Source organism: Tursiops truncatus, chromosome 11 (genome assembly GCF_011762595.2).
Source record: "Tursiops truncatus isolate mTurTru1 chromosome 11, mTurTru1.mat.Y, whole genome shotgun sequence".
NCBI classification, from domain to species: domain Eukaryota; kingdom Metazoa; phylum Chordata; class Mammalia; order Artiodactyla; family Delphinidae; genus Tursiops; species Tursiops truncatus.
The window spans coordinates 25,418,691-25,446,099 of record NC_047044.1 but is presented as its reverse complement, the minus strand read 5'-3'; the positions used below and the strand labels follow the sequence as shown (position 1 = coordinate 25,446,099).

General features: G+C 40.1%; 1 protein-coding gene across 3 annotated transcripts in view; it reads right to left on the bottom strand.

The window, feature by feature from the left end:
- The window catches only part of FGD6 (FYVE, RhoGEF and PH domain containing 6), a 109,124-nt gene that overhangs the window by 57,377 nt on the left and 24,338 nt on the right, over positions 1-27,409 (bottom strand). For 2 of the 3 annotated variants that reach the window (XM_073788339.1, XM_019918630.3), the window contains exon 3: positions 12,685-12,838. In XM_073788339.1, coding sequence (XP_073644440.1) covers positions 12,685-12,838 — 154 coding nt within the window. The remainder of the gene's footprint in view (positions 1-12,684; positions 12,839-27,409) is intronic. The other variant, XM_019918631.3, reaches the window with a different exon arrangement.

Below are 27,409 nucleotides of genomic sequence, written 5' to 3'. Positions count from 1 at the left end.
CTCTTACAGTCAAGGCAGTTTTATTCTAAAGAGCTGAAAAGAATATATTTTAATATGTATTGTATGGTGTGAAAATTAAAAGCTCTAGCAGGGACAAAAAATGTACACTTTTGAAAAAAAGAGAGGTGATTATGAATGAGGTCTCAATATTTATGAGAGATTATTGTTGTAGTTGTTTTCATTTAAACACTGATAGAGCTGGCTTTGACTCCAGGGCAGCAGAGGAAAGGAGAAGAGTTTCTCTCCATTTCTATTCTGGTGAAAGATCTGAACACTACATTTACAGAGTGAAGGGCAAGAGAGTAAACAAGGAACAAGGAGTCATAAAATTTCAGGTACTACATGTAAGGTGAAAATTATGACTGCTGCCATTAGAAGGAAAGTGCACTGATGTTTCTGTTGAAGAAATGTCAGATCTGGTTTTAGAAAGAGGCCTCTACATTCATGCTGGCATTGACAATACCAGGACCCAGTTATTTTGTGCTACACAGAGTGCAGTTGGACAAGGCAATGTCACAATAAGGGTAAAAAGTGACCATGACAGTCCAGTAGTCAGTCACTAATAAAATGACAGGAAAAAAATAATGGTAGTGACTAATTCTTATTTATTTATTTAGGAAGTGAACTCTCAGATTATCTCAAAGTTTTACCCAATGTTTAAGTCTCTAAAAATAATAATAGTAACAGTGTGAAATCGTCTTCTTTTCTAAACTGAAATCATGGCTAGGATGCTAGCACATCTGCTTACCTGAGCATCAAGGAAAGGACTACCTTCTTTTTTTTCTTTTTCTTTTTTTTGTATCCATTTGCTTCCTCACACTGTCAGTCTTTCCCCATCCCCACCAGGATAGAACAGCGCTGCATGTGGTGGCCACGGGGGTGGCCCCGCTCAGACAGCCCGTCAAGGGAACCTGCTGCAGGGAGCCAGGCTGACCGAGAGCCTCTAGCTGTTGCACATTCAGAGTCACCACAGCAAGAACATCAGGCCACGAGTCCCGCAGGCTGCCCCCAGCAAGGTTGACCAGGAAAGGGTACTAGAGCCAGGCCCCCCTGCCTGATGCAGACCCCTTAGCAGCCTGATCAAGACTTTCTCAGAACTGCCTTGGCCTGAGGCTGCTCCCCCCCCAGTCCCTCCTCCCCTCTCTCCTAGCAGAGGCCACACCTGCAGGGAAGTCAAAGGCTTTTCCTACCACTCCTGCTTCCTCCCTCCCTCTCTCCCTCTTTCCCCTCAAGGCAATTGCCCCAGTAAGTCTCCTGCAAGTCCTGCTGCTGGTCTAACCTTCTTGGCATCTATGCCTAGAACACTGTAGGCAGTCAACAACTACTGTGTGAACGAACAAACCTCTAGAGAGAGTGAGGCTGTGGAAAGTACATGAACTGTAAGTTGCAAGGATAGAAGTTTCGGTTTCTGCTCTGCCATACGTTATTTGTAACCTTAGGAAAGTTTCTGAGACCTGAGCCACAGCTTCATCATCTGTAAAATGAAGATAATACCACCTCTGGCAAGGGTTGTCAGGAGGATTAAACGACATAGTTTACCTAAGTTCCCTAACAAAAGGTCTCATGAACAACTGTGAGCTCATTCTGCTCCTACCATTTAATGTAGCTACTTCTAAGAATCCTTTGCCTTTCCCCTTCACCAAACTAAATACAGCCCCAAATAATCCTATACACCCACTAGTGAATCCCTTGTCCAATTGAGCCTAACTGATGAATAAACTTTATTTTCATTCTTGACTTGCCTAGGAGAGGCTTAGTGTTTATTTTACTAGATTTTAGAAAGTGAAATCTCATTAGAGATAGGTATCTTAATACTCTGAAACTTAAGCTATTTCCCTAAAGCTTTAAGTAAAACATGCTTTAAAACAAACACACCAATATAAAATCTGAAACTGCAGTTCAGTATCAACTTCTTATGCCTGAGATTTTTAGAGCCACTTTAAAAAAATTTTTAGGGGGACTTCCCTGGTGGTCCAGTGGTTAAGAATCCACCTTCCAATGCAGGGGACATGGGTTCCATCCCTGGTGGGAACTAAGATCCCACATGGTGCAGGGCAACTAAGCCCCAGCACCGCAACTAGAAAGCCCACCTCGTGCCTCAACTACAGAGCCCACGTGCTCTGGAGCTTGCACACGGCAACTAGAGAGGAGCCCACACACCGCAAGGAAAGATCCCACGTGCCACAGCTAAGACCTGACACAGCCAAAAATAAATAAATAAATAAAATATTTTAGGACTTCCCTGGCAGTCCAGCGGTTAAGACTCCGTGCTTCCATTGCAGGGTACACAGGATCCATCCCTGGTCGGGAGCTAAGATCCCACATGCTGTGTGGCCTGGCTCAGCCAAAGAAAAAAAAATTTTTTTTAAAGTCTGTAGCCTTCTGGATTATGGTGTTTTCCAAGAAGATCCAGCACACAGTGACTTTGTGTAGATTTCAATGTAGCAGTTTTTAGAGAAAGACTTAAGCATGATAATGTATGCACTTGAATGTGCATCCTATTGTAAAAAGCCTCCAAGTGGATAAACTAAATTATTAGCGGTAGTCACTCACAGCGGGGGGGGGGGGGGGGGGGGCTGGATTAGGAGGTGTGAGGATGAGGGAATCTTTTGTATGCTTCAGTTTTTACAGGATTGGCTACGTAAGTTGCAGGTCTGATGCAAAGTGAAATGTAGGCATCTTGTTCAAAATTATTAAGCATATCAAGATTGTGACAGTAGAGCATTAAACAAAGTGAGGGCCCTGTGTGACTGTACAGGTTGCTGGCTCATGACGCTGCCCCCAAGCCTTTATAATTTTTATTAACCTAATTTTTTATTGAGGTAGAGTTGATTTACAATATTATATTAGCTTCAGGTGTACAACATAGTGATTCAAAATTTTTATAGATTATACTCAATTTAAAGGAATTATAAAATATTGGCTATATCCCCTGTGCTGTGCAATATATCCTTGTAGCTTATTTATTTTGTACATAGTAGTTTGTTCCTCTTAATCCCCTACCCCTATCTTGCCTTACTTCATTATCTGCAAAAAAAATTGTTTTTACCTGTTTCCAGAATTTCAGTGTCAGAACCAATGTATAAAAATAGATGCAGTTTAATGAAAGGATGCTCAACATCACTAATCATTAGAGAAATGCAAATCAAAACTACAATGAGGTATCACCTCACACCAGTCAGAATGGCTATCATCAAAAAATCTACAAACAATAAATGCTGGAGAGGGTGTGGAGAAAAGGGAACCCTCTTGCACTGTTGGTGGGAATGTAAATTGATACAGCCACTATGGAGAACAGTATGGAGGTTCCTTAAAAAACTAAAAATAGAATTATCATATGACCTAGCCATCCCACTACTGGGCATATACCCTGAGAAAACCATAATTCAAAAAGAGTCATATACTACAATGTTCACTGCAGCACTATTTACAATAGCTAGGACACGGAAGCAACCTAAGTGTCCACCCAACAGATGAATGGATAAAGAAGATGTGGCACATATATACAATGGAATATCACTCAGCCATAAAAAGAAATGAAATTGAGTTGTTTGTAGTGAGGTGGATGGACGTAGAGCTTGTCATACAGAGTGAAGTAAGTCAGAAAGAGAAAAACAAATACTGTATGCTAACACATATATGGAATCTAAAAAAAAAAAAGGTTCTGAAGAACCTAGGGGCAGGACAGGAATAAAGATGCAGACATAGAGAATGGACTTGAGGACACGGGGAGGGGGAAGGGTAAGCTGGAACGAAGTGAGAGAGTGGCATGGACATATATACACTACCAAATGTAAAATAGCTAGTGGGAAGCAGCCGCATAGCACAGGGAGATCAGCTCAGTGCTCTGTGTCCACCTAGAGGGGTGGGATAGGGAAGGTGGGAGGGAGATGCAAGAGGGAGGAGATATGGGAACATATGTATATGTATAAGCTGATTCACTTTGCTATACAGCAGAAACTAACACACCATTGTAAAGCAATTATACTCCAATAAAGATGTTAAGAAAAAGTTATTATTAAAAAGAAATAGATGCAGTTTAACAATGAATGAAGCTCTTCTGAAAATTACAGTTTAATGATTTTTTAAAGTATGTCTGTTTATGTTCTGTATACATTAAAACACTTATTAACTCAAAGCATTGGTGACATTTAAATGAGTAAATAGGAAGAGGATTCCTCAAGGTTTTACACCACGTTAAAATTTAGGTTTTTTAAATTATAATCATTTCTATTCTCATAAGAAGCCACACAGATATAGATATAAAATATAAGAACTTTATTTTTAGATTTCTTTTTTTAGCGTATCGAAAACCACTGAATCGAACATGGTAGTAGAAGTCCTGGAAGTGAAGGAGATGAAACACAAGGAATATATAAAGTGAGAATTGGACCAAGAGCAGAATCCCAAAGAACACCCATTTAAAACAGGGATTTGCCAAGCTTCAAAGTTGATTATTAGCAGAGTTGGGACGAGAACACAGATTTCCCAGTATCTATCCAAGAAATCCTATTACACACTGAATCTCTCTTCATTATCTACTGCTAATCATGGCATGTCCCTACAAACATTCACTGCTACACATATACCCACGTATATCTCCTCTCCTCTCCCCTCAAGATTTTACAAATCCAAACATTCTGCAATATTTGGTTTAAATCTTTTTATGAAGCAAATTATTATATATAACATTAAAGTTCCCCTCCTTCTCCAGGAGTGAACACTAACGTCACAGTGTGCATTTGTTGCTTCCATGTTTTCATATTTTACTACAGAAGCATTTACATACAATATCAAGAAATCCTAACCCTCCATCAGAATATAAGTATTGTCATCCAAAAAAATATTCAAAGTAAGCTATGAAATCAACTACTTACAAAAATAATCTTTTTTTTTTTTTTTGGCCATGCCGCGCGTCATGCGGGATCTTAGTTTCTTGACCAGGGATTGAACCCGTGCCCCTGCATTGGAAGCACGCAGTCTTAACCACTCGACTGCCAGGGAAGTCCCCAAAAATAATCTTTAAAGAACAATCAGTTATTAATTCAGAGTGAGTAACAGTCTGGTCTAATTAGCCTTGCTACTTGACTTTAGCTCCCAAACTCTATTTTTTAAAGGGACAATTAGATAGATGAATTTGACCCCTATCCCCCATTCATTCCTCTTTTCTAAGACAGGTTGTTGAATGATTGTTACTAACAGGTTGGATAAATTCTGCTCAACTGAACAACTCCATTCACTTACCTTTTAAATGACATGTAGATAACATTCCTCAGGAAGGGGTCCTAAGCACAGCCTTATCTTAAAGACCATGTATCAGTCATGCACTAATAACCATGGCTATGTATGCCATACACATATACACACACAGATAACTGTTATTTTGCAAAATATTTTAGCAAATCAATGCTTTCTAACTATTATAATGATTTCTCTATGTCGTCTGTAGCTAGGAAGGAAGTTTAAGATTTGTAAAATACAGTATGCCTTTTAAAAATTAGAAAGCCAGAAGAAATGCATTAAAAATTAAAAACAGAAACCTAAACCACCGAAAAAACTGAAGCCTTGGTACTGCACACTCCATTTTCAAATGATGTGAGGTCCCTTAAAGGTCAAGAGGAGGTTTTATTACTAGCTTTAAATAAATCTAGGCACACTACAGGTGCTGAAACATTTAATAAGTAGAACCACTTAAAATGTATATCAGCTCTATACAAAATTTTCAAGTAGATGTACTTTATTTTTGGCATCTACCTTTTATTTCCTTTCCTCTTTTTATCACTCTACTCTGAACCTTTTTTTTCCCCCCTCTTCAGGACCTTGCTCTGCCGGGGCCTGGGTTAAAGAGAATTGTGCAGAGTGACTCTATAATAATGTTATCCCTAGGCAGATATTATAGCAGGGGACAACAATACTTTAACTTAGGAGAACAACTATGGTGGGCCTGAGATTCCTCATCTGTAAAATTAGAGTGTTGAACTTTCAACCTTAAAATTCTGATATTTAAACATTAAATATCTCAGATCTCAGGTGTTGCATGGCAACTCAGTGAGACAAAGGGTGACAGTGATTCAGAGGCAGCACTGAGAGTGGTGACTATATAGTATGTGTTTCTTTTCTAGAAGCTGAGATTATAAATTTTGGGGAAAAAAATGGTAGGTACTGGCATAAAGACAGATGTGTAGATCAATAGGAAAAAAATTGAGAGAAGTAAACCCCTAAATTTATGGTCAATGGATTTTTTTTAATTTCTTTTTTTAATGTATTTATTTATTTATTTGGTTGCCCCGGGTCTTAGTTGCGGCTTGCAGGCTCGTTAGTTGTGGCATGTGAACTCTTAGTTGTGGCATGCATGTGGGATCTAGTTCCCCAACCAGGGATCGAACTTTGGCCCCCTGCATTGGAAGCACAGAGTCTTAACCACTGCGCCACCAGGGAAGTCCCTGGTCAATGGATTTTTGACAAAGTTGTCAAGGCAATTCAATGGAAAGATAGTTGGGGGTTTTTTCTTTATTTTCAACAAATGGTTGAACATTGCTGGAACAACTGGATATCCACAAGCAAAAAGATGAATTTATACTCTACCTGACACCATATACAAAAATTAACTGAAAATTTATCATAGAGTTAAATGTAAGACCTAAAGTTATAAAGCTTCTAGAAGAAAATCTTTGTGACTTTGGTTTAGGCTAACAGTTTTTAGATACAACACCAAAATCATGATCCATTAAAAAAAATATATTGATAGACTGAACGTCATACGTTAAAATTTTTTATGCTTCAAAAGATACCATAAAGAAAATAAAAACAGGGCTTCCCTGGTGGCACAGTGGTTGAGAGCCCACCTGCCAATGCAGGGGACACAGGGTCGTGCCCCGGTCCGGGAAGATCCGACATGCTGCAGAGCGGCTAGGCCCGTGAGCCATGGCCGCTGAGCCTGCACGTCCGGAGCCTGTGCTCCGCAACGGGAGAGGCCACAACAGTGAGAGGCCCGCGTACCGCAAAAATAAAATAAAATAAAATAAAAAGATATGCCATAGGTGAGAAAAAATACTTGTAAATCATGAATTTTGTATCCAGAATACATAAAAATTCTTATAATTCAATAAAACTCTGTTAAAAATGGGTAAAAGAGGTGAATAGACATTTCACTAAAGAAGATATAAGAAGAGCCAATAAGTATATGAAAGATGTTTAACATAATTAGTCATCAGGGAAATGCATTAAAACCACAATGAGATATCACTTCATACCCACAGAATGGTATAATCAGAATTCAGAAAATAGCGAGTATTGGTGAGGATATGGAGAAACTGGAACCTCATGGTAGCCCTTACTCACATATTGTGATTTAGGGTTTTAGCTGTCTCCTAACATCACTGAAGGCAGAGTTTATATTTCTTATCCTCCTTGTTATTCTGAGATCATTCCCAAAAGGAAGAATGTACCATTTTTACTCCATCATTTAAAAATCTGACGTTAGTAATTCAATATCCATAATTTGATAGCAAGGTTAGTAGTAGAAAACAGCTCCACCGTCAGCTAATTCACTGCTCTACAGCTGTCTGAAAACATTACTGATCACTAAAACCACCAGGCAGCTCTTAAATTTCAGATTCCTAGGTAACTGTCTTGGAAATTCTGATTTCGTAGTTCTGAAACGGGGCATGAAAGTAGATGTTAGAAGAGGAGATTAAAGATAAATAAGAAATAGCTCCAGCCTTCAAGAAGTGAACAAGGGATCAAACCATATATACAAATAACTATACATAAGGACAACTATGAAATGTGCTGATATCTTGAAGGAGGGAAGGATCATAATCAGCGAGTGGTGTAATCATAATCAGGAAAAGATTCATAAGAAATAAAGCATTTTAGGGGCACGACAGGAATAAAGACGCAGATGTAGAGAATGGACTTGAGGACATGGGGAGGGGGAAGGGTAAGCTGGGACGAAGTGAGAGAGTGGCACGGCCTTATATACACTACCAAAGGTAAAACAGATAGCTAGTGGGAAGCAGCCGCATAGCACAGGGAGATCAGCTCGGTGCTTTGTGACCACCTAGAGGGGTGGGATAGGGAGGGTGGGAGGAAGATGCAAGAGGCAGGAGATATGGGGATATATGTATATGTACAGCTGATTCACTTTGTTATAAAGCAGAAACTAACACACCACTGTAAAGCATTATACTCCAATAAAGATGTTAAAAAAAAAAAAAAGAATACAGCATTTGATGGCCTTCAGTCACTCGTTGCTACGTACTGTATATACCTACTGACCAAAGCCAGAAACCTGGATTCTACCTTCTTCTCCACACTCTATGATCACAATTAAGTTATCAAGCCCTGTTGATTTGTGCTTCTGAATATTTTATTAATCCTTTCCTCTCCTTCCATATTGCCTCCTTATTTCTTGCCTACATTACTGCAGTAACCTAGGAAGTGGCTTCCTTGCTCTAGATTTACCCCACTGTAACCCATTCTCTCCACTGCCACCAGAGGTACTAGCTCTAAAATGCAAATATAATCACATTAGTTCTCAGGTTGAGCTACATTAGCAGCTCCCTATCACCTATGGGCAACAAAGACTGAACTTTCTTTGCTATGTTTAGAAGACACTCCACATTGTGTCTAGTTATCTTCACTAGTTTCATTCCTACTCCTCCACACTGTGTATCCAGCCAAATTGCAACCACGTTGCAACTCCAAGTGTGCTCTGCCCTTACATGTCTGTCCTTCTGCTTCAACATCCCTCCTCACCACCTCCCCCTCTCCCAAAGATTTCTGCTTGGCATATTTCAACTCATCCTTTAAGGTGACAGGCACTCAAAGGATCCCTCCTTTATGAAGGCTGCCTTGATATTCTCTCCCTACCATCCCCAAATGACAAGATTATTCCCTCTTTTTTTTTTTTAAATTTTTTTTGGCCGTACCGCTCAGCATGCAGGATCTTAGTTCCCCAACCAGGGATTGAAACCGTGCCCCTTGCAGTGGAAGTGCAGAGTCTTTAACTGCTGGACTGCCAGGGAAGTCCCAAGATTATTCTCTTATTAGTGGAGAACTTTTAGGGCTTAACCCAGTGGACTGCGTTTAGTTGCTGACACATCTGGATTCTCTCTAGTCTGTGATCTTATTCACCCTTGCCCCCTTCTGTGCAGAGCACAGCACCTGGTTCACTATGCACTTAAGATGCCTGAATAAGCAAGTGTACAAGGGTGGCTGCCACCTTCTCAGAATCTAAGACCAGAGCACATTGCTTCTGAATATGTGTTGAGTAACATGAATATGTAAACTGAAACAAACGAAAAGCTCATTATAGCTATTTCATCATGTAAAAGGGTAGGGTGTTGGACTAGATGATTAAGGTCTTTTGCAATTCTAAAATTCTAGGAATCTGTGTATTCTATTGTCTACTTTATGGGCTCGGCCACTCCGCGGCATGTGGGATCTTCCCGGACCAGGGCATGAACCCGTGTCCCCTGCATCGGCAGGCGGACTCTCAACCACTGCGCCGCCAGGGAAGCCCTGTCTACTTTACCTTTTAAAGTAGGAAGACTACAGAGCTAAAGAAGGACAGTCACTATCAGAAAATGATTCAGTGGATTACAATCATTTTCAAAACAGAAAGTCAAAGATAACCAAAACAAAATAAAAAGCTCTATATTAACTTCAACTTGTAAGAACAACGATTCTGACCCAAGTCAAACAATGATGTAAAACTGCGCGAGAGAGGCTTTATTTGGTATCTTAACTTTTCAGTTAATGAAAGTCCTCACTTAAATTACAACGCATTTCAAAGGAGACTACCTGTTAAATAAATGCATCTGCCTAAAGTAGACAGTCATGGAAGTTGAAACATGGACCACAAATGAAATTACTTTGTCAAGGCCATAAAATAATTCAAACAAATTCCAAAACAGAACCTTTGATCTGAAATCCAGTTTTATGTTCCGATCTCCTGATAACAGCCCAGACCCAGCTTTGTAAATTCTTAACTCTGTTCTCCTCTTTTCATATTTGTTCACTACAAGTAAAATTCAGTGAAATTTATCCATTACTTTTAAAGAGAATTCATAAAAGGCCTCTGCTATATTACCCAAGAGTTCTACTAAAAAGCAAAAAACTGAACAACCAGATCTGCCTGAGAAACATCTCCTTATCATTAAATTATCCCCAAAATGAGGTGACACATGATTAACTTCTAAAAAACAATATTCTCTTAGGTTTTCGCCTCTCTTTGTGAGTGTATATATCAGATGAGCTATTTTACAAAGAAAATTTGGGGGTAAAAAAGGCAGGGAAGTCAATATTTAGGAGGGGTGAACAGTGGTGATATCCTAGCCACAATGAAGCAGAATGAATAGATCTCATTTTTAAACAATCATTTATTAAGCACTGAAAGTAAAGACCAAAAAATATAAAACTAAAAACTTGGAGAAAAAAAAAAAATTAGCATGGCTATTCACCCCCACCCCAAACGTGTTCCACCAACATCAGTCAGATTCTGGGGACTTCCCTGGTGGTCCAGTGGCTAAGACTCTGTGCTCCCAATGCAGGGGGCCCGGGTTCGATTCCTGGTCAGGGAACTAGATCCTGCATGCCGCAACTAGGAGCCTACATGCCACAACAAAAGATCCCGCAGGCTGCAACTAAAGATCCCGCAGGGTGCAACTAAAAGATCCATGCGCCACAACTAAAGTTCCCGCATGCCTCAACTAAAGATCCCACGTGCTGCAACTAAGACCAGGTGCAGCCAAATAAATAAATAAATATTTAAAAACAAACAAACAAAAAAAATCATTCAGATTCTGGGACTTACACCAAGTTATTAGCAGAGACAGATTTTGGTTAAAAACCTCACTTCAGGAGGTTCCAAGGCAAGTTACTTGCACAAGGCAAGTTATAAACTCCTTTTCTTCATGTGAAAAGGAGAAAAACAGTACATATGTTAGATCTATATCCTAGGATGATTTTGAAGATTCAATGTAATAACCTGCACATAGATAAGCACAGACACACAGGTGTGGTGCAGGGGTAATTTTCTTCCTTTAATGGTGGTACTTTTATCTTTCCAGGAATAACTTTTTGAACATCAGCTTGCTTTTCCCTCACAAAGTTAAGACAAGGGCACAGCAGCACATCTTCTTTCTTTTCTCCTCCTACTAAGACTGAGTCTGGCACTTTCATGACGGAATGTTACTGGCATCTAGACACATATCAGTAATATGCCCATTATATGTCCATGGAATATAGTACCTGTTATGGTTTGAATTATGTCCCTCCAAAATAAATGTTCAAGTCTTAACCCCCAGGACCTCAGAATGTGACCTTATTTGGAAACAGGGCTGTTTCAGATGTAATCAGTAAGTTAAAGTGAGGTCATATTGGACTATGGTGGGCACCTAATCTAATCTGATTGTTGTCCTTACAAGAAGAGGAGACACAGACACACACACATGAAGGGAGCACACCACGTGACGATGGAGGCAGAGACTGAAGTGCTGTGGCTATAAGCCAAGGAACTCCAAGGACTGCCGGCAAACTACAAGGAAGAGGAAAGAAAAGATTCTCCCTTACAGGTTTCAGAGAGAGCATGGCCTTGCCGACATGTTGATTTTGGAATTCTGATCTCCAGAGCTGTTAAACAATATATTTCTGTTTTCAAGCCACTCGGTCTGTGGTAGTTTGTGACGACTTCCCTAGGAAACTAATACAACCTACCACAAACACAATTATAGAAGTATATTATACATGTTTTTTTTTAAATTAATTAATTAATTAATTTTTGCCTGCATTAGGTCTTCGTTGCTGTGCAAGGGCTTTCTCTAGTTGCAGCGAGCAAGGGCTACTCTTGGTTGTGGTGTGCAGGCTTCTCGTTGCAGTGGCTTCTCTTATTGCGGAGCACGGGCTCTAGGGTGCACGGGCTTCAGTAGTTGTGGCACGCAGGCTCAGTAGTTGTGGCTCGTGGGCTCTAGAGTGCAGACTCAGTAGTTGTGGTGCACGGGCTTAGTTGCTCTGCGGCATGTGGGATCTTCCCGGACCAGGGCTCGAACCCGTGTCCCCTGCATTGGCAGGCAGATTCTTAACCACTGCGCCACCAGAGAAGCCCTATACATGTTTAATGTACATAAACTTTCTTGACTTACGAAGTGTTTTGGCAACTATTATCCTGTTTGAGCCTCAGAACAACATTACAGTCCCACTGTATAAACTGAGAAATTGAAAATCAAAGAAGTTACAAAAGAAGGTCTCTTCCTATGCTTCTACACCAAAGACTTCTTCTTTTAGAAACTATCACCTTCTTTCCTTGAGTTATTAGTTGGCTAAAGCCACATTTGTGGCCCATCCTGGGCTGATGTACATAGGACTACATGATATGCATGACTCTGTACTAATCTTCCACTTAGCACTATCATTTTCCCTTTATCAGGATTTTTAATTTTCTTTAACACCTTTATTGAGATATAATTTGCATTCCATACAATATATTTTTGCACTTCTAAAATGTATAATTCAATGGTTTTTAATATATTCAGGGTTGTGCAACCATCACTGCAATCTAACTTCAGAACATTTAGAACAGGGATTTTATGTTAATAAAATCATGTTAATAAATATTACTTCTGAGTGTCCTGAGAGGCCAACAAACGCAAAAGTAGAAATATTTAAATACCAACAACATACTTGTTTATCTTCCAGCAGGTCAGGCTCCCCTTTACTAGAAGCAGAGCTGACATTGTCTTCATCAGAACTGTTGATGACTTCCTCTTCATCTGAAGGAAGGTCACTAAGATGAAGGTCCAGATCATTGGGTCCCTCCTGGGATGCTCCAGAACTGCTGCAATAGAGAGCATCTCATTAGTCACCTTTGAGAACAAGGAATGCTACCAAAAACAAACTATGTGATGTAAGCAAGGCACATCTAAGGGATTTGGAGGGATAAAAAGGGTCAGATCAACAAAAGTCTCCCTTCCCTTTCCCTATCTCAGTTGTCCAAAACCCAAATTACTTTTGGGTTTAAAATGGATCATCTTGAAAAACATGCATTTTTACAAAAAGCTAGTGAATGTAACATAAAAGAAGCAGACTCACAGATACAGAGAACAAACTAGTGGTTACTAGTGGCAGGGGGCAGGTACAATATATTGGGTGTAAAATAGACTCAAATGTATTATACAACACGTGGAATATAGCCAAATGTTTTGTAGTAACTGTAGATGGAAAGTGACCTTTAAAAATTATATAAATTTTAAAAATTAAAAAAACCAACATGTATTTCTGTGATAGGAAGGTGGGTAAGGAGCAAGTTTCCCAGCTGCCCCCAACCTATCCCTTAACTCTAGACAATCAGGTCTCTACTAGCACAAACCAAAAAGCCTCACAGGAGGTGAGCTGGGTTACCAACCATGTTCATGTTCCAACATTAGAAGAGGTGCTGCTTCTTTGGGCCTCAGTGGTTTGCTTTCGTTTTTTTTTTAAAGCAAGTAACAAATCTACAAGGACTGGGAGGTAATGATGATGATCATAATGTACTATTGTGGACATGTGCCCATGCCCATCTCTCTGGTTATCACCAATTGCCTTTCATGTAAGCACATCACAAGACATGGGAAGGAATGAGGATGGGCACAAATTCTCCAGTTTACTCTAGACCTACTAAATCAGAAACCCTAGAGGTGCAGGACCCCTAAGTGATACAGGCTAAAGTTTGAAAACCCCTGTACCAGGCCATTTACCAACTGCTTCTCGCCAGCCTGTCATCAACAACATTTCTCAGATCTAACATTTTTTAGATCTCTTGAATCTAAAAGCCACTGTTGCAGTCCAATCTGTGGGGGGAAATTCCATAGGAAAGTTCCCAAGAAAGGCAACAGAAATAATTCTTTCTAGCTTTAGTTGTAAAGAGTCAGGAACAAGTTGCCTGTAGCAACTGCTTTCCTGTCTGCAGTCAACAAGAATACCTGCAGAGGACTTCCCTGGTGGTGCTGTGGTTAATAATCCGCCTGCCAATGCAGGGGACACAGGTTTGCGCCCTGGGCCGGGAAGCTCCCACATGCTGTGGAGCAACGAAGCCCATGTGCCACAACTACTGAGCCCACGTGCCACAACTGCTGAAGCCCACGTGCCTAGAGCCCGTGCTCCACAACAAGAGAAGCCACGACAATGAGAAGCCCGCACACTGCAACGAAGAGTAGCCCCCGCTCGCCGAAACTAGAGAAAGCCCGTTGGCGGCAACAAAGACCCAATGCAGCCAAAAATAAAGAAAGAAAGAATACCTGCAGAATAGAAGAGTCAGGAAAAGATCCACAGAAAATCGTCAGGGGAAATACTCAGGCAGAATAAAGAGACAGTTGCATTTCACTCTAGCAGGTTCCTTTCTCAGGTCATGGGCAGGTCACTCAACTGCCAAGCTTCCTACAAGTTATGAGAATTTCTACTGGGAATCTTAAAAGCTGAAGATAAATTTTCTTCCAGTTCCTGATTACACATTGTAGGATACAGACTTGCCTCAGAAGCCATTCCTGGAGCCTGACAGTTACACAAACTAGTTGGATGGAGGCAGAATGCCAAAAGGAACACTTCCTTCTGGTAAAGATGGGGCTTCCTATTACTCAGTGGCTGGGGGCCTCAGGGAATCATATCACAACCTCAATTAGGTGGGTGCATATCTTATCATAGCTCCCCATGACATGGAGAAGACTCACCCCTGGGGTGGGGTTGGGGGGGGTGGAGAACAGAAGCTTTCTAGTCAAATCACTGGCAAGATTCGCTTGTCTCTGGGTTCAGGGATGGGAGCCCAACCCAGCCGGGAAATTAGTTGATTTAGATGACTGACAGTAAATGAGAGTTAGGATGTACAGACTGCAGGATCCATCCATATAAATAGAAGAAAATATACCTTCAACCTGTTTTTATCTTAATTCTTTATCTCTTCAACTCTAAAGAGATACTCTGAAACTCTGCTACTCAAAACATATTCAATCTATTAGCAGCTTCAGCATCACCAGGAAGCTTTTTAGAAAAATAAAACCTCAGTCCCTGTCCCACCCCACTGAATCAGAATCTGGTTGTAACAAAACCCCAGTAATTTGATTTTTTGGATCAGCCCATCTGTGAGCTCTTTTGGACTCAACAGTGTAAAAATTTCGAATAATCAGTAATAGGGCCGTGGCACCTGTGAGGAAATGTAGGTTTATTTTGTCTAAAGAGCGCTGAGAGGTGTTTCCTGGATCAACATTCGGAGAGCTATTATTAAGAAGATAGTAACCAGTTAGTTGCCACATCCATTTAGGGATATAAATGTTTACAAAAGTTAACAGTTAAGAACAAGGGGACAAATAAATAAATAAATAAGCTTTAAATATTAAAAACATGGATCAAAACATACCACCATAAAACTTTGGGAGATTTTAGTTCTGAAAATCGCTTACCTAAAGAAAACCTTCCCTGACTGCCCCCTCCCTATCACAAATTAGTTTACCTGGCTTTTCTCAATCCTACGTGATCTTACTCAGTGGTATATTTGTTTCTCTCATGAAAATGTAAACTCCCAAGGACAAGGAGATTCTCTTTTTCAGTTGAATCCCCAGCATACTACTTGATATGTAATAGGCACACAACAAATTTTTACTGAATGAACAAAATGATATTAGAAACCAATGTGTATTATATTTCAGAACTTCCAATAGTATATATGGTAGTGGTGATCACAAAGAAGGGTTTGGGGGGGAATACTGGAAAAACTGTATGGTTTAAAGGAGAAGGGACATCTGGACATCATAATCAATGGTGTAGAAGTGGGAATGTTGGTATTCACAAAACAAACAAAAACATTTTGGCTACAAGTGGAATCTCCTGTAAGTAATTAATGGAAAACAAGCTTGGAGAAGACGACAGGTGCCAGGCTGTCAAGGAGCATGAACAATAGCTAAGGAGTTTATACTCATCTTGTAGGCCTTCAACAAGGAGACTCAAATCTTCCAGTAGACCTCAAAGATTTCCTTACTATACCTCCAAGCTTGTCACTACCACACTTCTTTCTTGTTAGTGCCAACAGAGATGAGAAGGGCACCTCCTCGGTCAGTCAAGCTTTGTAAGCACAGCACCTTCCACCCCACCCCCCCCCAATCAGAGGAAAGGATATCCTTGTTTATTAGCATCAGTGAGATCACCTTGATGATCTCACAGCTTAAGTGGAAGCTAAAGGAGCTCCCCACATACCTGAATGGTAAACAGTAGAAACCAATTATGATTTCTCAAGCTTAGGAGGGAGGAAAGTGAGTACAGCAAAATGTGGTTTTAAGAGTATTAATCTTATAACCCAAAACCAATGAACTAAGGGTGAAATGGAGGTAGGCACAGTGACAGAAGTGGAGGAAGATCTAGGAGTTAATTTCAATAGTGCAGGCAGCCTGCGCCAGGGTGGCTACATCAGGAATTGAGAGGAAGGGTTGTATGTAAGAAGAAGAAAAATCACCAGAGCTAGGGTAAAGAGGAGGGGGAGAAACTCGAGTCTTCCTTCGAGGTTTCGTGAACAGTCACCAGCAAAATAAGGGTGACATCAATTGAAACAGAAATATGTCAACAAAGGATCTGATTTTAAAGGAAAGATAATGGGGTCAGCAATAAAATCAGGAAAGACGGTACCTAGTATCCACATACATGTTCAGCTCTAAATAATTAAACAGAAAAAACCTGTTGATTAATCTATTTTCCCATATAACCGTGAACCGCCTTCTAAGGCATCTAATAATTTTAGATTCCTGATAATGAAACATGGATTCTTTACCTATGCCGCTCCTCCATTCCTTACACTTCCTTCCCACTGTCAGAAGATAAATCCTAATACAGTCTACTTTTAGGGTTAAAGGAACAGGACATAGTGTTTCCTGCACACTTTCCTGCCTAGTTATTACATAATTTGATAAATGAAGTAGAGGACAGTAAGCTGCAACAACAACCAGAAAGAGCCAAAGCTGGGTTCTCCTTCCCCAGCCCATCCTTTCCAAGTTAGATTTGCTTCTAACAGGGAAGAAGCCTGGTTTCCAGAAAATACTATTTTTTCCAAGTACACGGGGATAAAAACAGAGACAAGTAAAGCCAGAAGTAAATTTCTACTCATTAGGCAACTGTTCCTTCAATTCCACATGCCAAGGATCCTTGCATTTGGAGTGATGATTATTTACTGCCATCACTTTTTTAAAAAATTACTTATGTTATTTTCTTTTTCAAAAGATTTAATTTTATTTATTTTTGGCTGCATTGGGTCTTCCCTGCTGCGCACGGGCTTTCTCTAGTTGCAGTGAGAGGGGGCTACTCTTTGTTGCGGTACACGGGCCTCTCATTGCAGTGGCTTCTCTTGTTGCAGAGCGCGGGTTCTAGGCGCGCGGGCTTTAGTACTTGCGGCACATGGGCTCAGTAGTTGTGGCATGCAGGCTCAGCTGCTCTGTGGCATGTGGGATATTCCCAGACCAGGGATCAAACCAATGTCCCCCACACTGCCAGGCTGATTCCCAACCACTGCGCCACCAGGGAAGTCCCAAAAATTACTTACGTTATTTTCTATATATAAACAGCACATCTTACACTGGAAGTACATCAATTTCTATTTCAGGTAAGATGTCACATCAAGGATGATCTCATTTTCAAAAGAAACTGTCTTTTAAAAAATAATCCATTTCCTCGAAGAGTTTTTAGGAACATAAAACCTTCACAGTGCCAAGCCAGGCATAAAAGTTGCCAGGTTCAACTTGTGAAACTCTATTAAATTAAAGAGTCCAGCAAGGGGAGGAAAGAGGCCAAGGATGGCACAAAAAGGAAAAGGGGAGCAAAGTTAACTGAAGAATGCGTTCAAAGCACTGAAGCCTGTTCTCAGTTGTTGACAAATCCAGTTATCTTTTTCCTCTCTTGCCTGTGATTTTATTCTGAGCTCCATTTAATTCCTCCCAAATGTGAAGAAAGAAGTTCATTCCAGTATTCTCACCTTCAAAGTTTCTTTCTCATTTCCAAGTCACAACATATAAATCTAAACTTCTGGCATCTCTCTCCACCTCTTCTTTCTACTCCTGGACCAAACTGAACAGAACCTGCTAGTCCTCAGGATGTCAAAATTCTTTTGCAAATGCTGTCTCATTACGACTTGGTGATTACATGTTTCCTTTGGCTGCTTTCATGTTTATCACAGAATGAGCGGGAAAAGCTACCAAGGAAAACTTGAAGGATGAACAACACTCCATGGAAAAATTAGCAGAAAAATTTAAAAATAAGTTCTGTATTATAATATGCCAAGTATATAAAATAGGTTTACAATTTTCACTGGAAAATTGTTTCTATTTCGTTTCCCCAGAAAACTTTTTACTCTTTTACTTCAATTCCCTTATGGAACTGCAGATTCCAGTGTCAGGTTGAAAATCATGCATCAAATCAACAAAAAACAATTTAAAAACCATTCCTCTTCTTATTTTCAGGTCCTCTTCTCAATTATGCAGTACATGTGGAATTTTCTCTACCGCCTACTCACATGATTTTCCTAGGAACTACCCCTAAAATAAGCAAGTTTTCTCTCTACTTCTTTCAGGAAACATGGCACAACTTGGGAATCAGCCCTACACAGGCATTTTCATCCTCTAATAAAGCGAGACTCATATATTCATGTCATGTTTTTACGTTTTCCAAACGCAGGATCTTGCATAATTATTACTATTAATTTTTAATTTATTTTTATTTTATTTATTTTATTCTTGGCTGCGTTGGGTCTTCGTTGCTGCACATGGGCTTTCTCTAGTTGTGGCGAGCGGTGGCTTCTCTTGTTGTGGAACACGGGCTCTAGGCACACGGGCTTCAGTAGTTGTGGTACGCAGGCTCAGCAGTCGTGGCTCGTGGGCTCTAGAGCACAGGATCAGTTGTGGTGCACAGGCTTAGTTGTTCCGCGGCATGTGGGATCTCCCCAGACCAGGGCTCGAACCCGTGTCCCCTGCATTGGCAGGGGGATTCTTAACCACTGCGCCACCAGGGAAGCCCACATAATTATTTTAAGTCCATGCAGAGCCAGGGTGACAGAACATAAAAGCCAAGAAATAACACAGAGTCTGAAACAAACTTATCTGACTTCAACAAAAATCAGGTTTATCCAAGTGTGACCCTCTGTGCTGAGAGGTAAACCAAATCATCTGATAGGTCTTCCCCATTACTAGCTGCTTTGACTAAAAATAAACACTGATGCTTCCATAATATGTAAGACTATAGATGGCTGATGTTACGACAGCTGAAGAGCAGAAATCCCCACCCCCTTCCCCTCCACCCCCTCACCCCAGTATCTTAGAGTGCCTAAAGTTTAGGGCAAACTTTAATTTAAAAAATTAATTTTATTATCTTGATTTCAATAAAAAAAATATATATAATTTAACGTATATTAACTTTTTGGAATTAAACATTTTGATTAATAACCACAGAATAGGGACTTCCCTCGCTGTCCAGTGGTTAAGACTTCGCCTTCCAATGCAGGTGTACAGGTTCGATCCATGGTCAGGGAGCTAAGATCCCACATGCCCCACGGCCAAAAAATCAAAACATAAAACAGAAGCAATATTGTAACAAATTCAAAGACTTTAAAAAAAATGGTTCACACTAAAAAAAAAAAAAAAAAAAAAAAATATAAAAAAAAAACCACACACAATACAAATAAATAAAATCACTAAAATAAGAGATAGCACAGCAGGAATTTGTTACCAAAAATAAGTGTAAAAACAAAAACTTGCAGTGTAAAATGTACACAATTAGTGTTTTTACTCATTGGTTCATTAATTTTAGAGGTGTTAACCACCAAGCCTTTAAAACTAGCAAGCTGCAGTTCTATGGCTTCAAAAAGAGAAAACACAGAAAAATATCCAGTATCCCCTGAAATATAGACTAGAGGATTATTTTAAAACTGGCTTTGGAAAAAAACAAAACAAAACAAATAAAAACACCACCACCAACAACAAAAAACCTGGTTTTGGGTGACTCTGTAGGAAGGAAAACCACGCTTTAGTGATGAACTCTGAAAAACAGGCCTGCTTAATATTACAGGGGCAATTTCTACCCTTATAAATACCATTACCATCCCCTTCCCCAGAAATGCATTTATTACTAGGATTCTTAAAATTGTACTCTACTGACAAAAACAAAATCAGGATAAGTACCTGAGGCTGCTATTTAAAATACAGTCATCGAAGAAAAACTCTGAAAACTGGTTAAAAACCAAATGGAATTCAAAATTCCTTAAAGTAGAAGAGAACCTACCCAGATGTTCACACCCACTTTATGTAAGCAGATTTTAGAGTCAGTAAGGTTTAAGGACAAATAAGCAGTTTTAAAAGGAGTTTCCATCAATGACCATTAATAGGAGACTGGTTAAATAAATTGGGCACATCCATACAATGAATTACTAAACAGCTGTTTAAAAAATGAAATAGGTCTATGTACAATGATACAGGTTGCTCTCCAAGAATACTGCTAGATTAAAAAGTCAAGGCACATAGCAGTGTGTATCCATCTGTGTAAAAAGGAAAAACACACATATATATGTGTGCATATGTGTATATACATATATATGTATGCATATAAAATGTAGACACACAGGCAGGCAAACACAAATATGCTGATAGATATCTCTAGAAAGAGTCAGAAGAAAGTGATAACAATGGTTGCCTCTGAGACCCTGGTCTGAGATAAGACAGAGACTTCATTATTTACCCTTTGGTGCTTTTACGATGAAAACATTTCTATTTACTTTTTCAAAGACAACACACACACACACACATCCCACAAACTCAGAAACTTTGAAAAGTTTTATAAAAGATGGTTCAGAGCACCAACTCTTTAGAGATAGCTTATTTCTTCACAGGGAGATGAGAATTATATTTAGAAAAAAAAAGAGAAAGAAAAGGAAGTAAGGAAGAAAAAGAGAAACTCCTGTTCCTTTCTCCCCACACCCCAGGTTTAGATTTCTGCACTTTTTTTTTTTTTTTTTTTAACCGTGCCATAGTGCTGTCAGGGTTGTAGAATTCCTGGCCTGGATCTTAATTCCCCGACCAGATATTGAACCCGTGTCCTCTGCAGTGGAAGCACTGAGTCTTAACCACTGGACCACCAGGGAAGTCCCAGGTGTCTGCACATATTCAAGATTGCCTTTATTTTTTCCCTTTTAACTACTTCTTATGTGGGAAAGTTACATAGACTATGCCTTCCCTTACAGCCTGTAGGGGCTTATTTAGGAAAGCCATTAGCATGAGTCTCTAGATAATAGGTAGGAGGACTGACCTTCTCGCTAGCCAGTTGACAGCTTTAAAAAGAGAAAAAGATGTTGTAAAGGGATTGTTCAACAGTCTGTAGGGGCCACAGAGTAACCACACAACTGTTGAGGAGACCACAGTAAACAGCACCATGCTATTAGGCATCTCCCGCAGTGCTGTCTGGATTGTGGCAGAACTCCTGGCCTGTAAGGATCATGCCCTCCAGGGTTCCTGGTCCAATCTTAAGGACAAAGAAGGAGCCCAAGGCCAATCACAATCCAACAGACCCTCCTGCCCCTCAGGCTCAGCTGGGAGGTGTCTGGTTAGCGCCTGAGCTGTTCCTAGCCACAGTGGAATAACTTGTTATAAACATGCCTACTGAAACAAGGACTAGCTAAAATAAGTACCAAACATTTAATTACCAGCAATTTTGCTTTCTTAGGGGGCTTGAGGAATGATTCTTTAAAATGCTCTTCAAGAAATATAGATAGAAATTTGTAATACAAATAGAAAAGCATTCTACTGAGCTAAGAATTGCCTCCAAGTAAAATGTATAGCAGGTTCCCAATCCACTTTTCTCATTGTGGCAAAGATGGTATTTATTTTGCTTAAAAAATTTTTAAATGTTTAAATAAAGTTAGAGATATTGACCCAACATCATTTCTTCTCTTTACCTCCTCATTATGTAATGTGTAACTCATTAGTACCAGACCAAATAAAGGCCACTAGAAATAATGAGGTTGGGATGAATACACGCAGACACTTCATATTTAGACATACACACGCATTTATTGTACCTATATACATATATTTTCACATATCTATTTTATAATATTTAATAGATATAAAACTACTATGCCATTTATTTCAATAAATATTTACTGTGGACTTATTATGCATCATTTTTTAGGGGTTGGATGAAGATAATCTAATAGAATTAGTCATAGATAATGTTCAAACTGTAAATGCTATTGGTTGCTTTTCTTTTCACCTGCTAATTGAAACTTTCTTAAACTGATAAAGGCAAAAGGAATCAGTATAACCACAGTAAGTAGGGTAAAGGCAGGGACCATTTTCTAAACAGAGAACAACTAAAAGTAAGTGTATGCTAAATGCTAAAGGCAGTGCACAGGCACTAAGGGCTACAGAACCAGAGAAAGAAGTAGCCCATGCAGACTGGGGCAGTCAGAGAGATGGCAGGGTACAGGCACGTGGGAGAGAGGACTCCAGTGAATGAAAGGAGGAGCAAAGGCCTCCTAAGTGGGAGAGGACTGGAGGAGCAAAGCTCACAGCTTTACTGTGAGCAAAGGCTTGGAGGTAGGAATGGAAGTGATGTGGAGGGTGATGACGGGCGAGAGGCGAGTGCATTTCTGTATGATGAGAAGTTGGAGATTCACTAGTTAGAAAGAGGTTCCTACTGCTAACATGGCTGGCAAGCAGGCAAGACAGAAGAGACACCATCCATCCATGAAGGGAGCTGGGGATCCAAACCCAACCCCTCCCCTTGGCTTCATCAAGTTCTAACACTAGAGCAGGGAACCTAGCGGGGGAGTCAGGCTAGGGGAGTGAGAGTGGGTGGCAAGTAGGAAGAGATGAACAGCTCCCCCTCTGACTACCATCTCTAACAGGGTGGCCATGTGTTTTTGTGTCCATCATTGTGTCAATCATCACACACCACATTGCTTCTGCTAATATCTCTTCATCATAATCCTAAGTCACTGAAAAGGTGGTGAGACTTTTGGAAAATATGACCAGGCCCTCTGCCCATGCTCTTGATTGTGACTCAGTACGAAACCACTATGGTGTTCTGCCTTGACATCTGGGGAAAACCAAGAGGGCCCAGAGGGCCTAACTACAAGCTGCTCTTCCCGCTCTGCTCCCTCAGATAAGGTCCCCAAGCCAAACAACCTTCCTTACCACAGGGACTGCTCTGGCTTATCCCTGAGTAGAGGATTTTAATTCCTTGCCAATGTGTGGAATTAGTCAAACTAGTCAATCACATCCTCCCCTGGAAACCAAGGGTCACCTCATCCTCTTGATACTACAAAGTCTGCCTACTACAGCCCCTGGTGGTTCCCTCTGTCCCCAAGTGCAACCTCCATGTGGCCCTGTGTGGCATGCTATGTCCTCCTCCCCTAAGGTGTGTGTGACTGACAAACTGCTATCAATCTCATCTGTCCAGTGTCATGTGTTTGACCATCCTCAACCCTCCCTCACCAACAGAGTGAATAGGACATAATTAAAACAACCACCAAAGAGGGTGCCATTTTCTGGGATCCTTAAGTACAAAGCAGGTGCACTGGTGGTTTCTAATAGGATTATCCTGAGAAATCATATCGAAGGGTATATGAACTGAGCTTCATGAATACCTAATTATACTTTGCATATACATCTAAACAGACTCTGCCTGGATAAATAAACTCAAGCCATTCTCAAGTTAAAGGTATTACTGTTATGTGTTACAGAAATATGACATAGTCCATGCTACACAAAATTAAATGTTACATTACATATAGACTCCACTATAATAAAATAGTGGGGAATTAACAAGGAAACCAGTAGTTAAACCAAAAGGACATCTGCTTAGAGTCCTAGATCTTATTTTATCCAAGCCTACTTGAATGTTCCCATTTTCTAACAGGAACCACAACCTGTAATTCGGATTTCCCACTGACATGGAAAAAGATAGTAGGCTTCTTGGGAGCCCATAAGTAGCTAGAGAGGGGAAGGTTAAACTATCGTTCATGAATAAATCAGTCCATTTCCTTATTTAAAACCATATGTGGGAACTTCCCTGGTGGCACAGTGGTTAAGAATCTGCCTGCCAGTGCAGGGTACACGGGTTTGAGCCCTGGTCCAGGAAGATCCCACATGCCGCAGAGCAACTAAGCCCGGGCATCACAACTACCAAGCCTGCACTCTAGAGCCCGTGAGCCACAACTACTGAGCCCAAGCACCACAACTACTGAAGCCCACGCGCTCTAGGGTCCATGCTCCACAACAAGAGAAGCCACCGCAATGAGAAGCCTGTGCACTGCAACGAAGAGTAGCCCCCACTTGCCACAACTAGAGAAAGCCCGCGCGCAGCAACGAAGACCCAACGCAGCCAAAAAATAAATAAATAAATGTAAAATAAATAAATAAATAAAAGCATACATGAACAATTCTATTTACCATTTCTCTTCCTCAGGCACTATCCACAAAATAACTGTCTTAAAGGTCTACTCTATACCGCTATGAATCATCAACAACCGCAAAGACCCATATGGAACCCATTTCTTTCTCAGAGTACACTGGGAATACACGTCCATTTTTCCAAGACTGAGAGGCTGCAGACAGCATCAGGCAAGGACATGCGTTTTGTCCTCCACTCTTAGCATCAGTGTATCTTTCCACTAGTTACACTGTTGACCAGCTCCTTGCTTATCTTTAGCTGCCTTGATTGGAAAAAAAAATCACAACATTTCTATCAAACTTGTTACCCAGTCTTCTAAAGCCAGAGTCAGAGAATACAGAAGGGAAGTAAAAATAAACATGCATTCAAGAAGGGAAGTAAAAATAAACATGCATTCAAGAAGTGAGATAAACAGATTCACTTCTAACAGGGTCACAAACATTTCATCATAGTTTCATACACTTCTAGAAGTAGATGCTAGAAATGCTCTGCTTTGGAGCAAAACTGCCTGTTTGAATCTTAGCTCAGCCACTTACTAGCTAAGTGAAACTGACTCTTAACCTCACTATGCCTTCATTCCTCATCCATAAAATGGGGATAATCATAATGCCTACCTGACAGGGCTTTATGAGGATTAAATGAATTAATACAAATAATGCTCTAACAATGCCTGAGACATAGAAAGCTCACTTGCCATGTGTACTCTCTTTCTCCTCATATATATATTTAGGGGGTCATCTTTAATATTAAAAAAATAAATTAGTATTCTAGACACTTAAAAGTCTAGACTTGTAGCGAAAAAGACAGCAGCGAGAAGCTTCTGCATTATCAGTCATGTGAAACAGCTCATCACCAGCGCACACTTCTGAGTAAAGAACTCCTCCAGTGCACACGTCTGAGTAAAGAACTCCTGCAGTGAGATCATGTGAGCTGTGGTTTTGCAGGTCACTCCTGGGCTTCCATGTTTAATTTCACTGCTTCTTTGTGGTAGCTTACTACCTGTACAGTTAAGATCCAAAGCTCAGAATAATAATGGTTTCACGCCTATCACAATACAGTCTCCCGTTTATAAAAGAATTTCCATCACCAACATAAATGACTTAAAGGTATCCTGCTAGGTCTCAAAATACTTTTTAACGTATCTTTCTAAAACCTAGCTTTGGACTTCCCAGGTGGTCCAGTGGTTACGACTCTGTGCTTCCACTGCTGGAGGCATGGGTTCGATCCCTGGTCGGGGAACTAAGATCCCGCATGCCACGCAGCCAAATAAATAAATAAATAGCTTCATCCCTCTTTGGTACATAATGATCACAATGATGACAACCTCAAAGACCAAACAGGCTGAAATGGCCTATGAATGACATAAGAAGCAAGTGTCACTTATGGAATGAAGTTGCTGATTTCTTTGCTAATATGAACTTCACTTCGCAATGTAAAGCCAAGTACCCGTACAGACTTTCATATGGGACTAAATAGCAGAAAGAGTCTAGTAGACAGCCCTTCAAAACACTGATCATCTGCTCTGAGCCATTAGCTAAAAGCACAAAAAAAGAAGAGAGGAGGGAAGTAAGGAGAAATTAAGATACCAGGAAAGAGGGGAAGAGGAGAAAAATAAGGAGCAGGTTAAAAAGACAAAGTGTCATCCGCTCTTCCATCTGTGATGTGTGTTACCCTGGCCATTTACTGAGCTCCTGGTGGGTTAGGCTTGGTTTTAGGTACTGAGGTGACAGGCAAGAAGGAAGACACTGTTCCTGCCAAGGGGGAAATAGGACTGACAGCCTCTGCCTTTCTCACATACCTCCAAGATAACAATAGCCTCCTAGGGACAGAGATGAACTACCCCTAAACTTTCCATTTATCCTAAAACTTTCCATATTAAAAAGCAAACAAACAAACAAAACCCCTTCCTCTCAACTGGAATGTAGGGGGACAATGAGAGGGAAAGGAGGGAGCATTTTACTTCTCACTTTATGTACATTTGACTTTTTTTTTTTAAAGGATTCTATATACCTTTTATAATTAAAAAATAATAATATGTAAAGGATTGAAAACCCCCATTCTCCCTTCTCCAAGCTTACTTATCTGAATTATTTCAAGCATTCCTCATAAACAGTATTTTTTTTTTAATACTTAGGAAGGAAAGGTCAAAGGCAAGAGAAAGGATGGACTGGAGACAGTCATCCTCATCTGGACCTCCACCAAAATGCAAAAAAAAAATCAGACCATGCTGACATGTGGATTACGGCAATGATTTTTAGTGTGTTTCCTGTAGACAGCTTATAAATGAACACACTTCTAACCTTCTGTAGTGTCTAGTGTTTCCCTATCAGGGAAAAAGATAAGTTCCCTGTAAGGCAAACGCAGGGAAGAAAGAATGTTTTTACCTTAGCATCAGGTAAGTATAGTGAAATGGAGGCTTCTATAAACTCCAACACCTCTGTTCATACTCAGATTTCACTCATGGATCCACCCCACAGAGCTTTTCCACTTTCCATTAGTGGAAAGGCCAGCAGAAATATTTACTGGGGCCAAAATTTCAATGAGTAGGCAGAGAAGACATTAACTTGTTGAGTTATAGAAGAGCCTACAAAAATACTTTGTTTCTTAACAGTGAAAGAGCTCAATATGAATTAAAGTGGCTTAGAATTCCTACCAGCGAGGGCCAATCTAATGATGCCACATTCCAGAAAATGGCTAAGATCTCATTTTAGCCTACAGTATGAAAGCATCAACAGTTATTCAAATAACTGGGTATAAAAACGTACTTAAAGTCATTTTACCATCAAAACAACTCTTGAACCTATTAGAGCTGATGTATTTTCTTACTTTTATAGAATTTAAATTTTGTCCTACAAAAAGATTTCATGCATTTTTATTAAGATGAAAACCCATTTCTTTGATAGTCATAGAAAACTTTAACCCTCTAGATCTTTATTTTACATTCTTCACTAAAACCTTCATA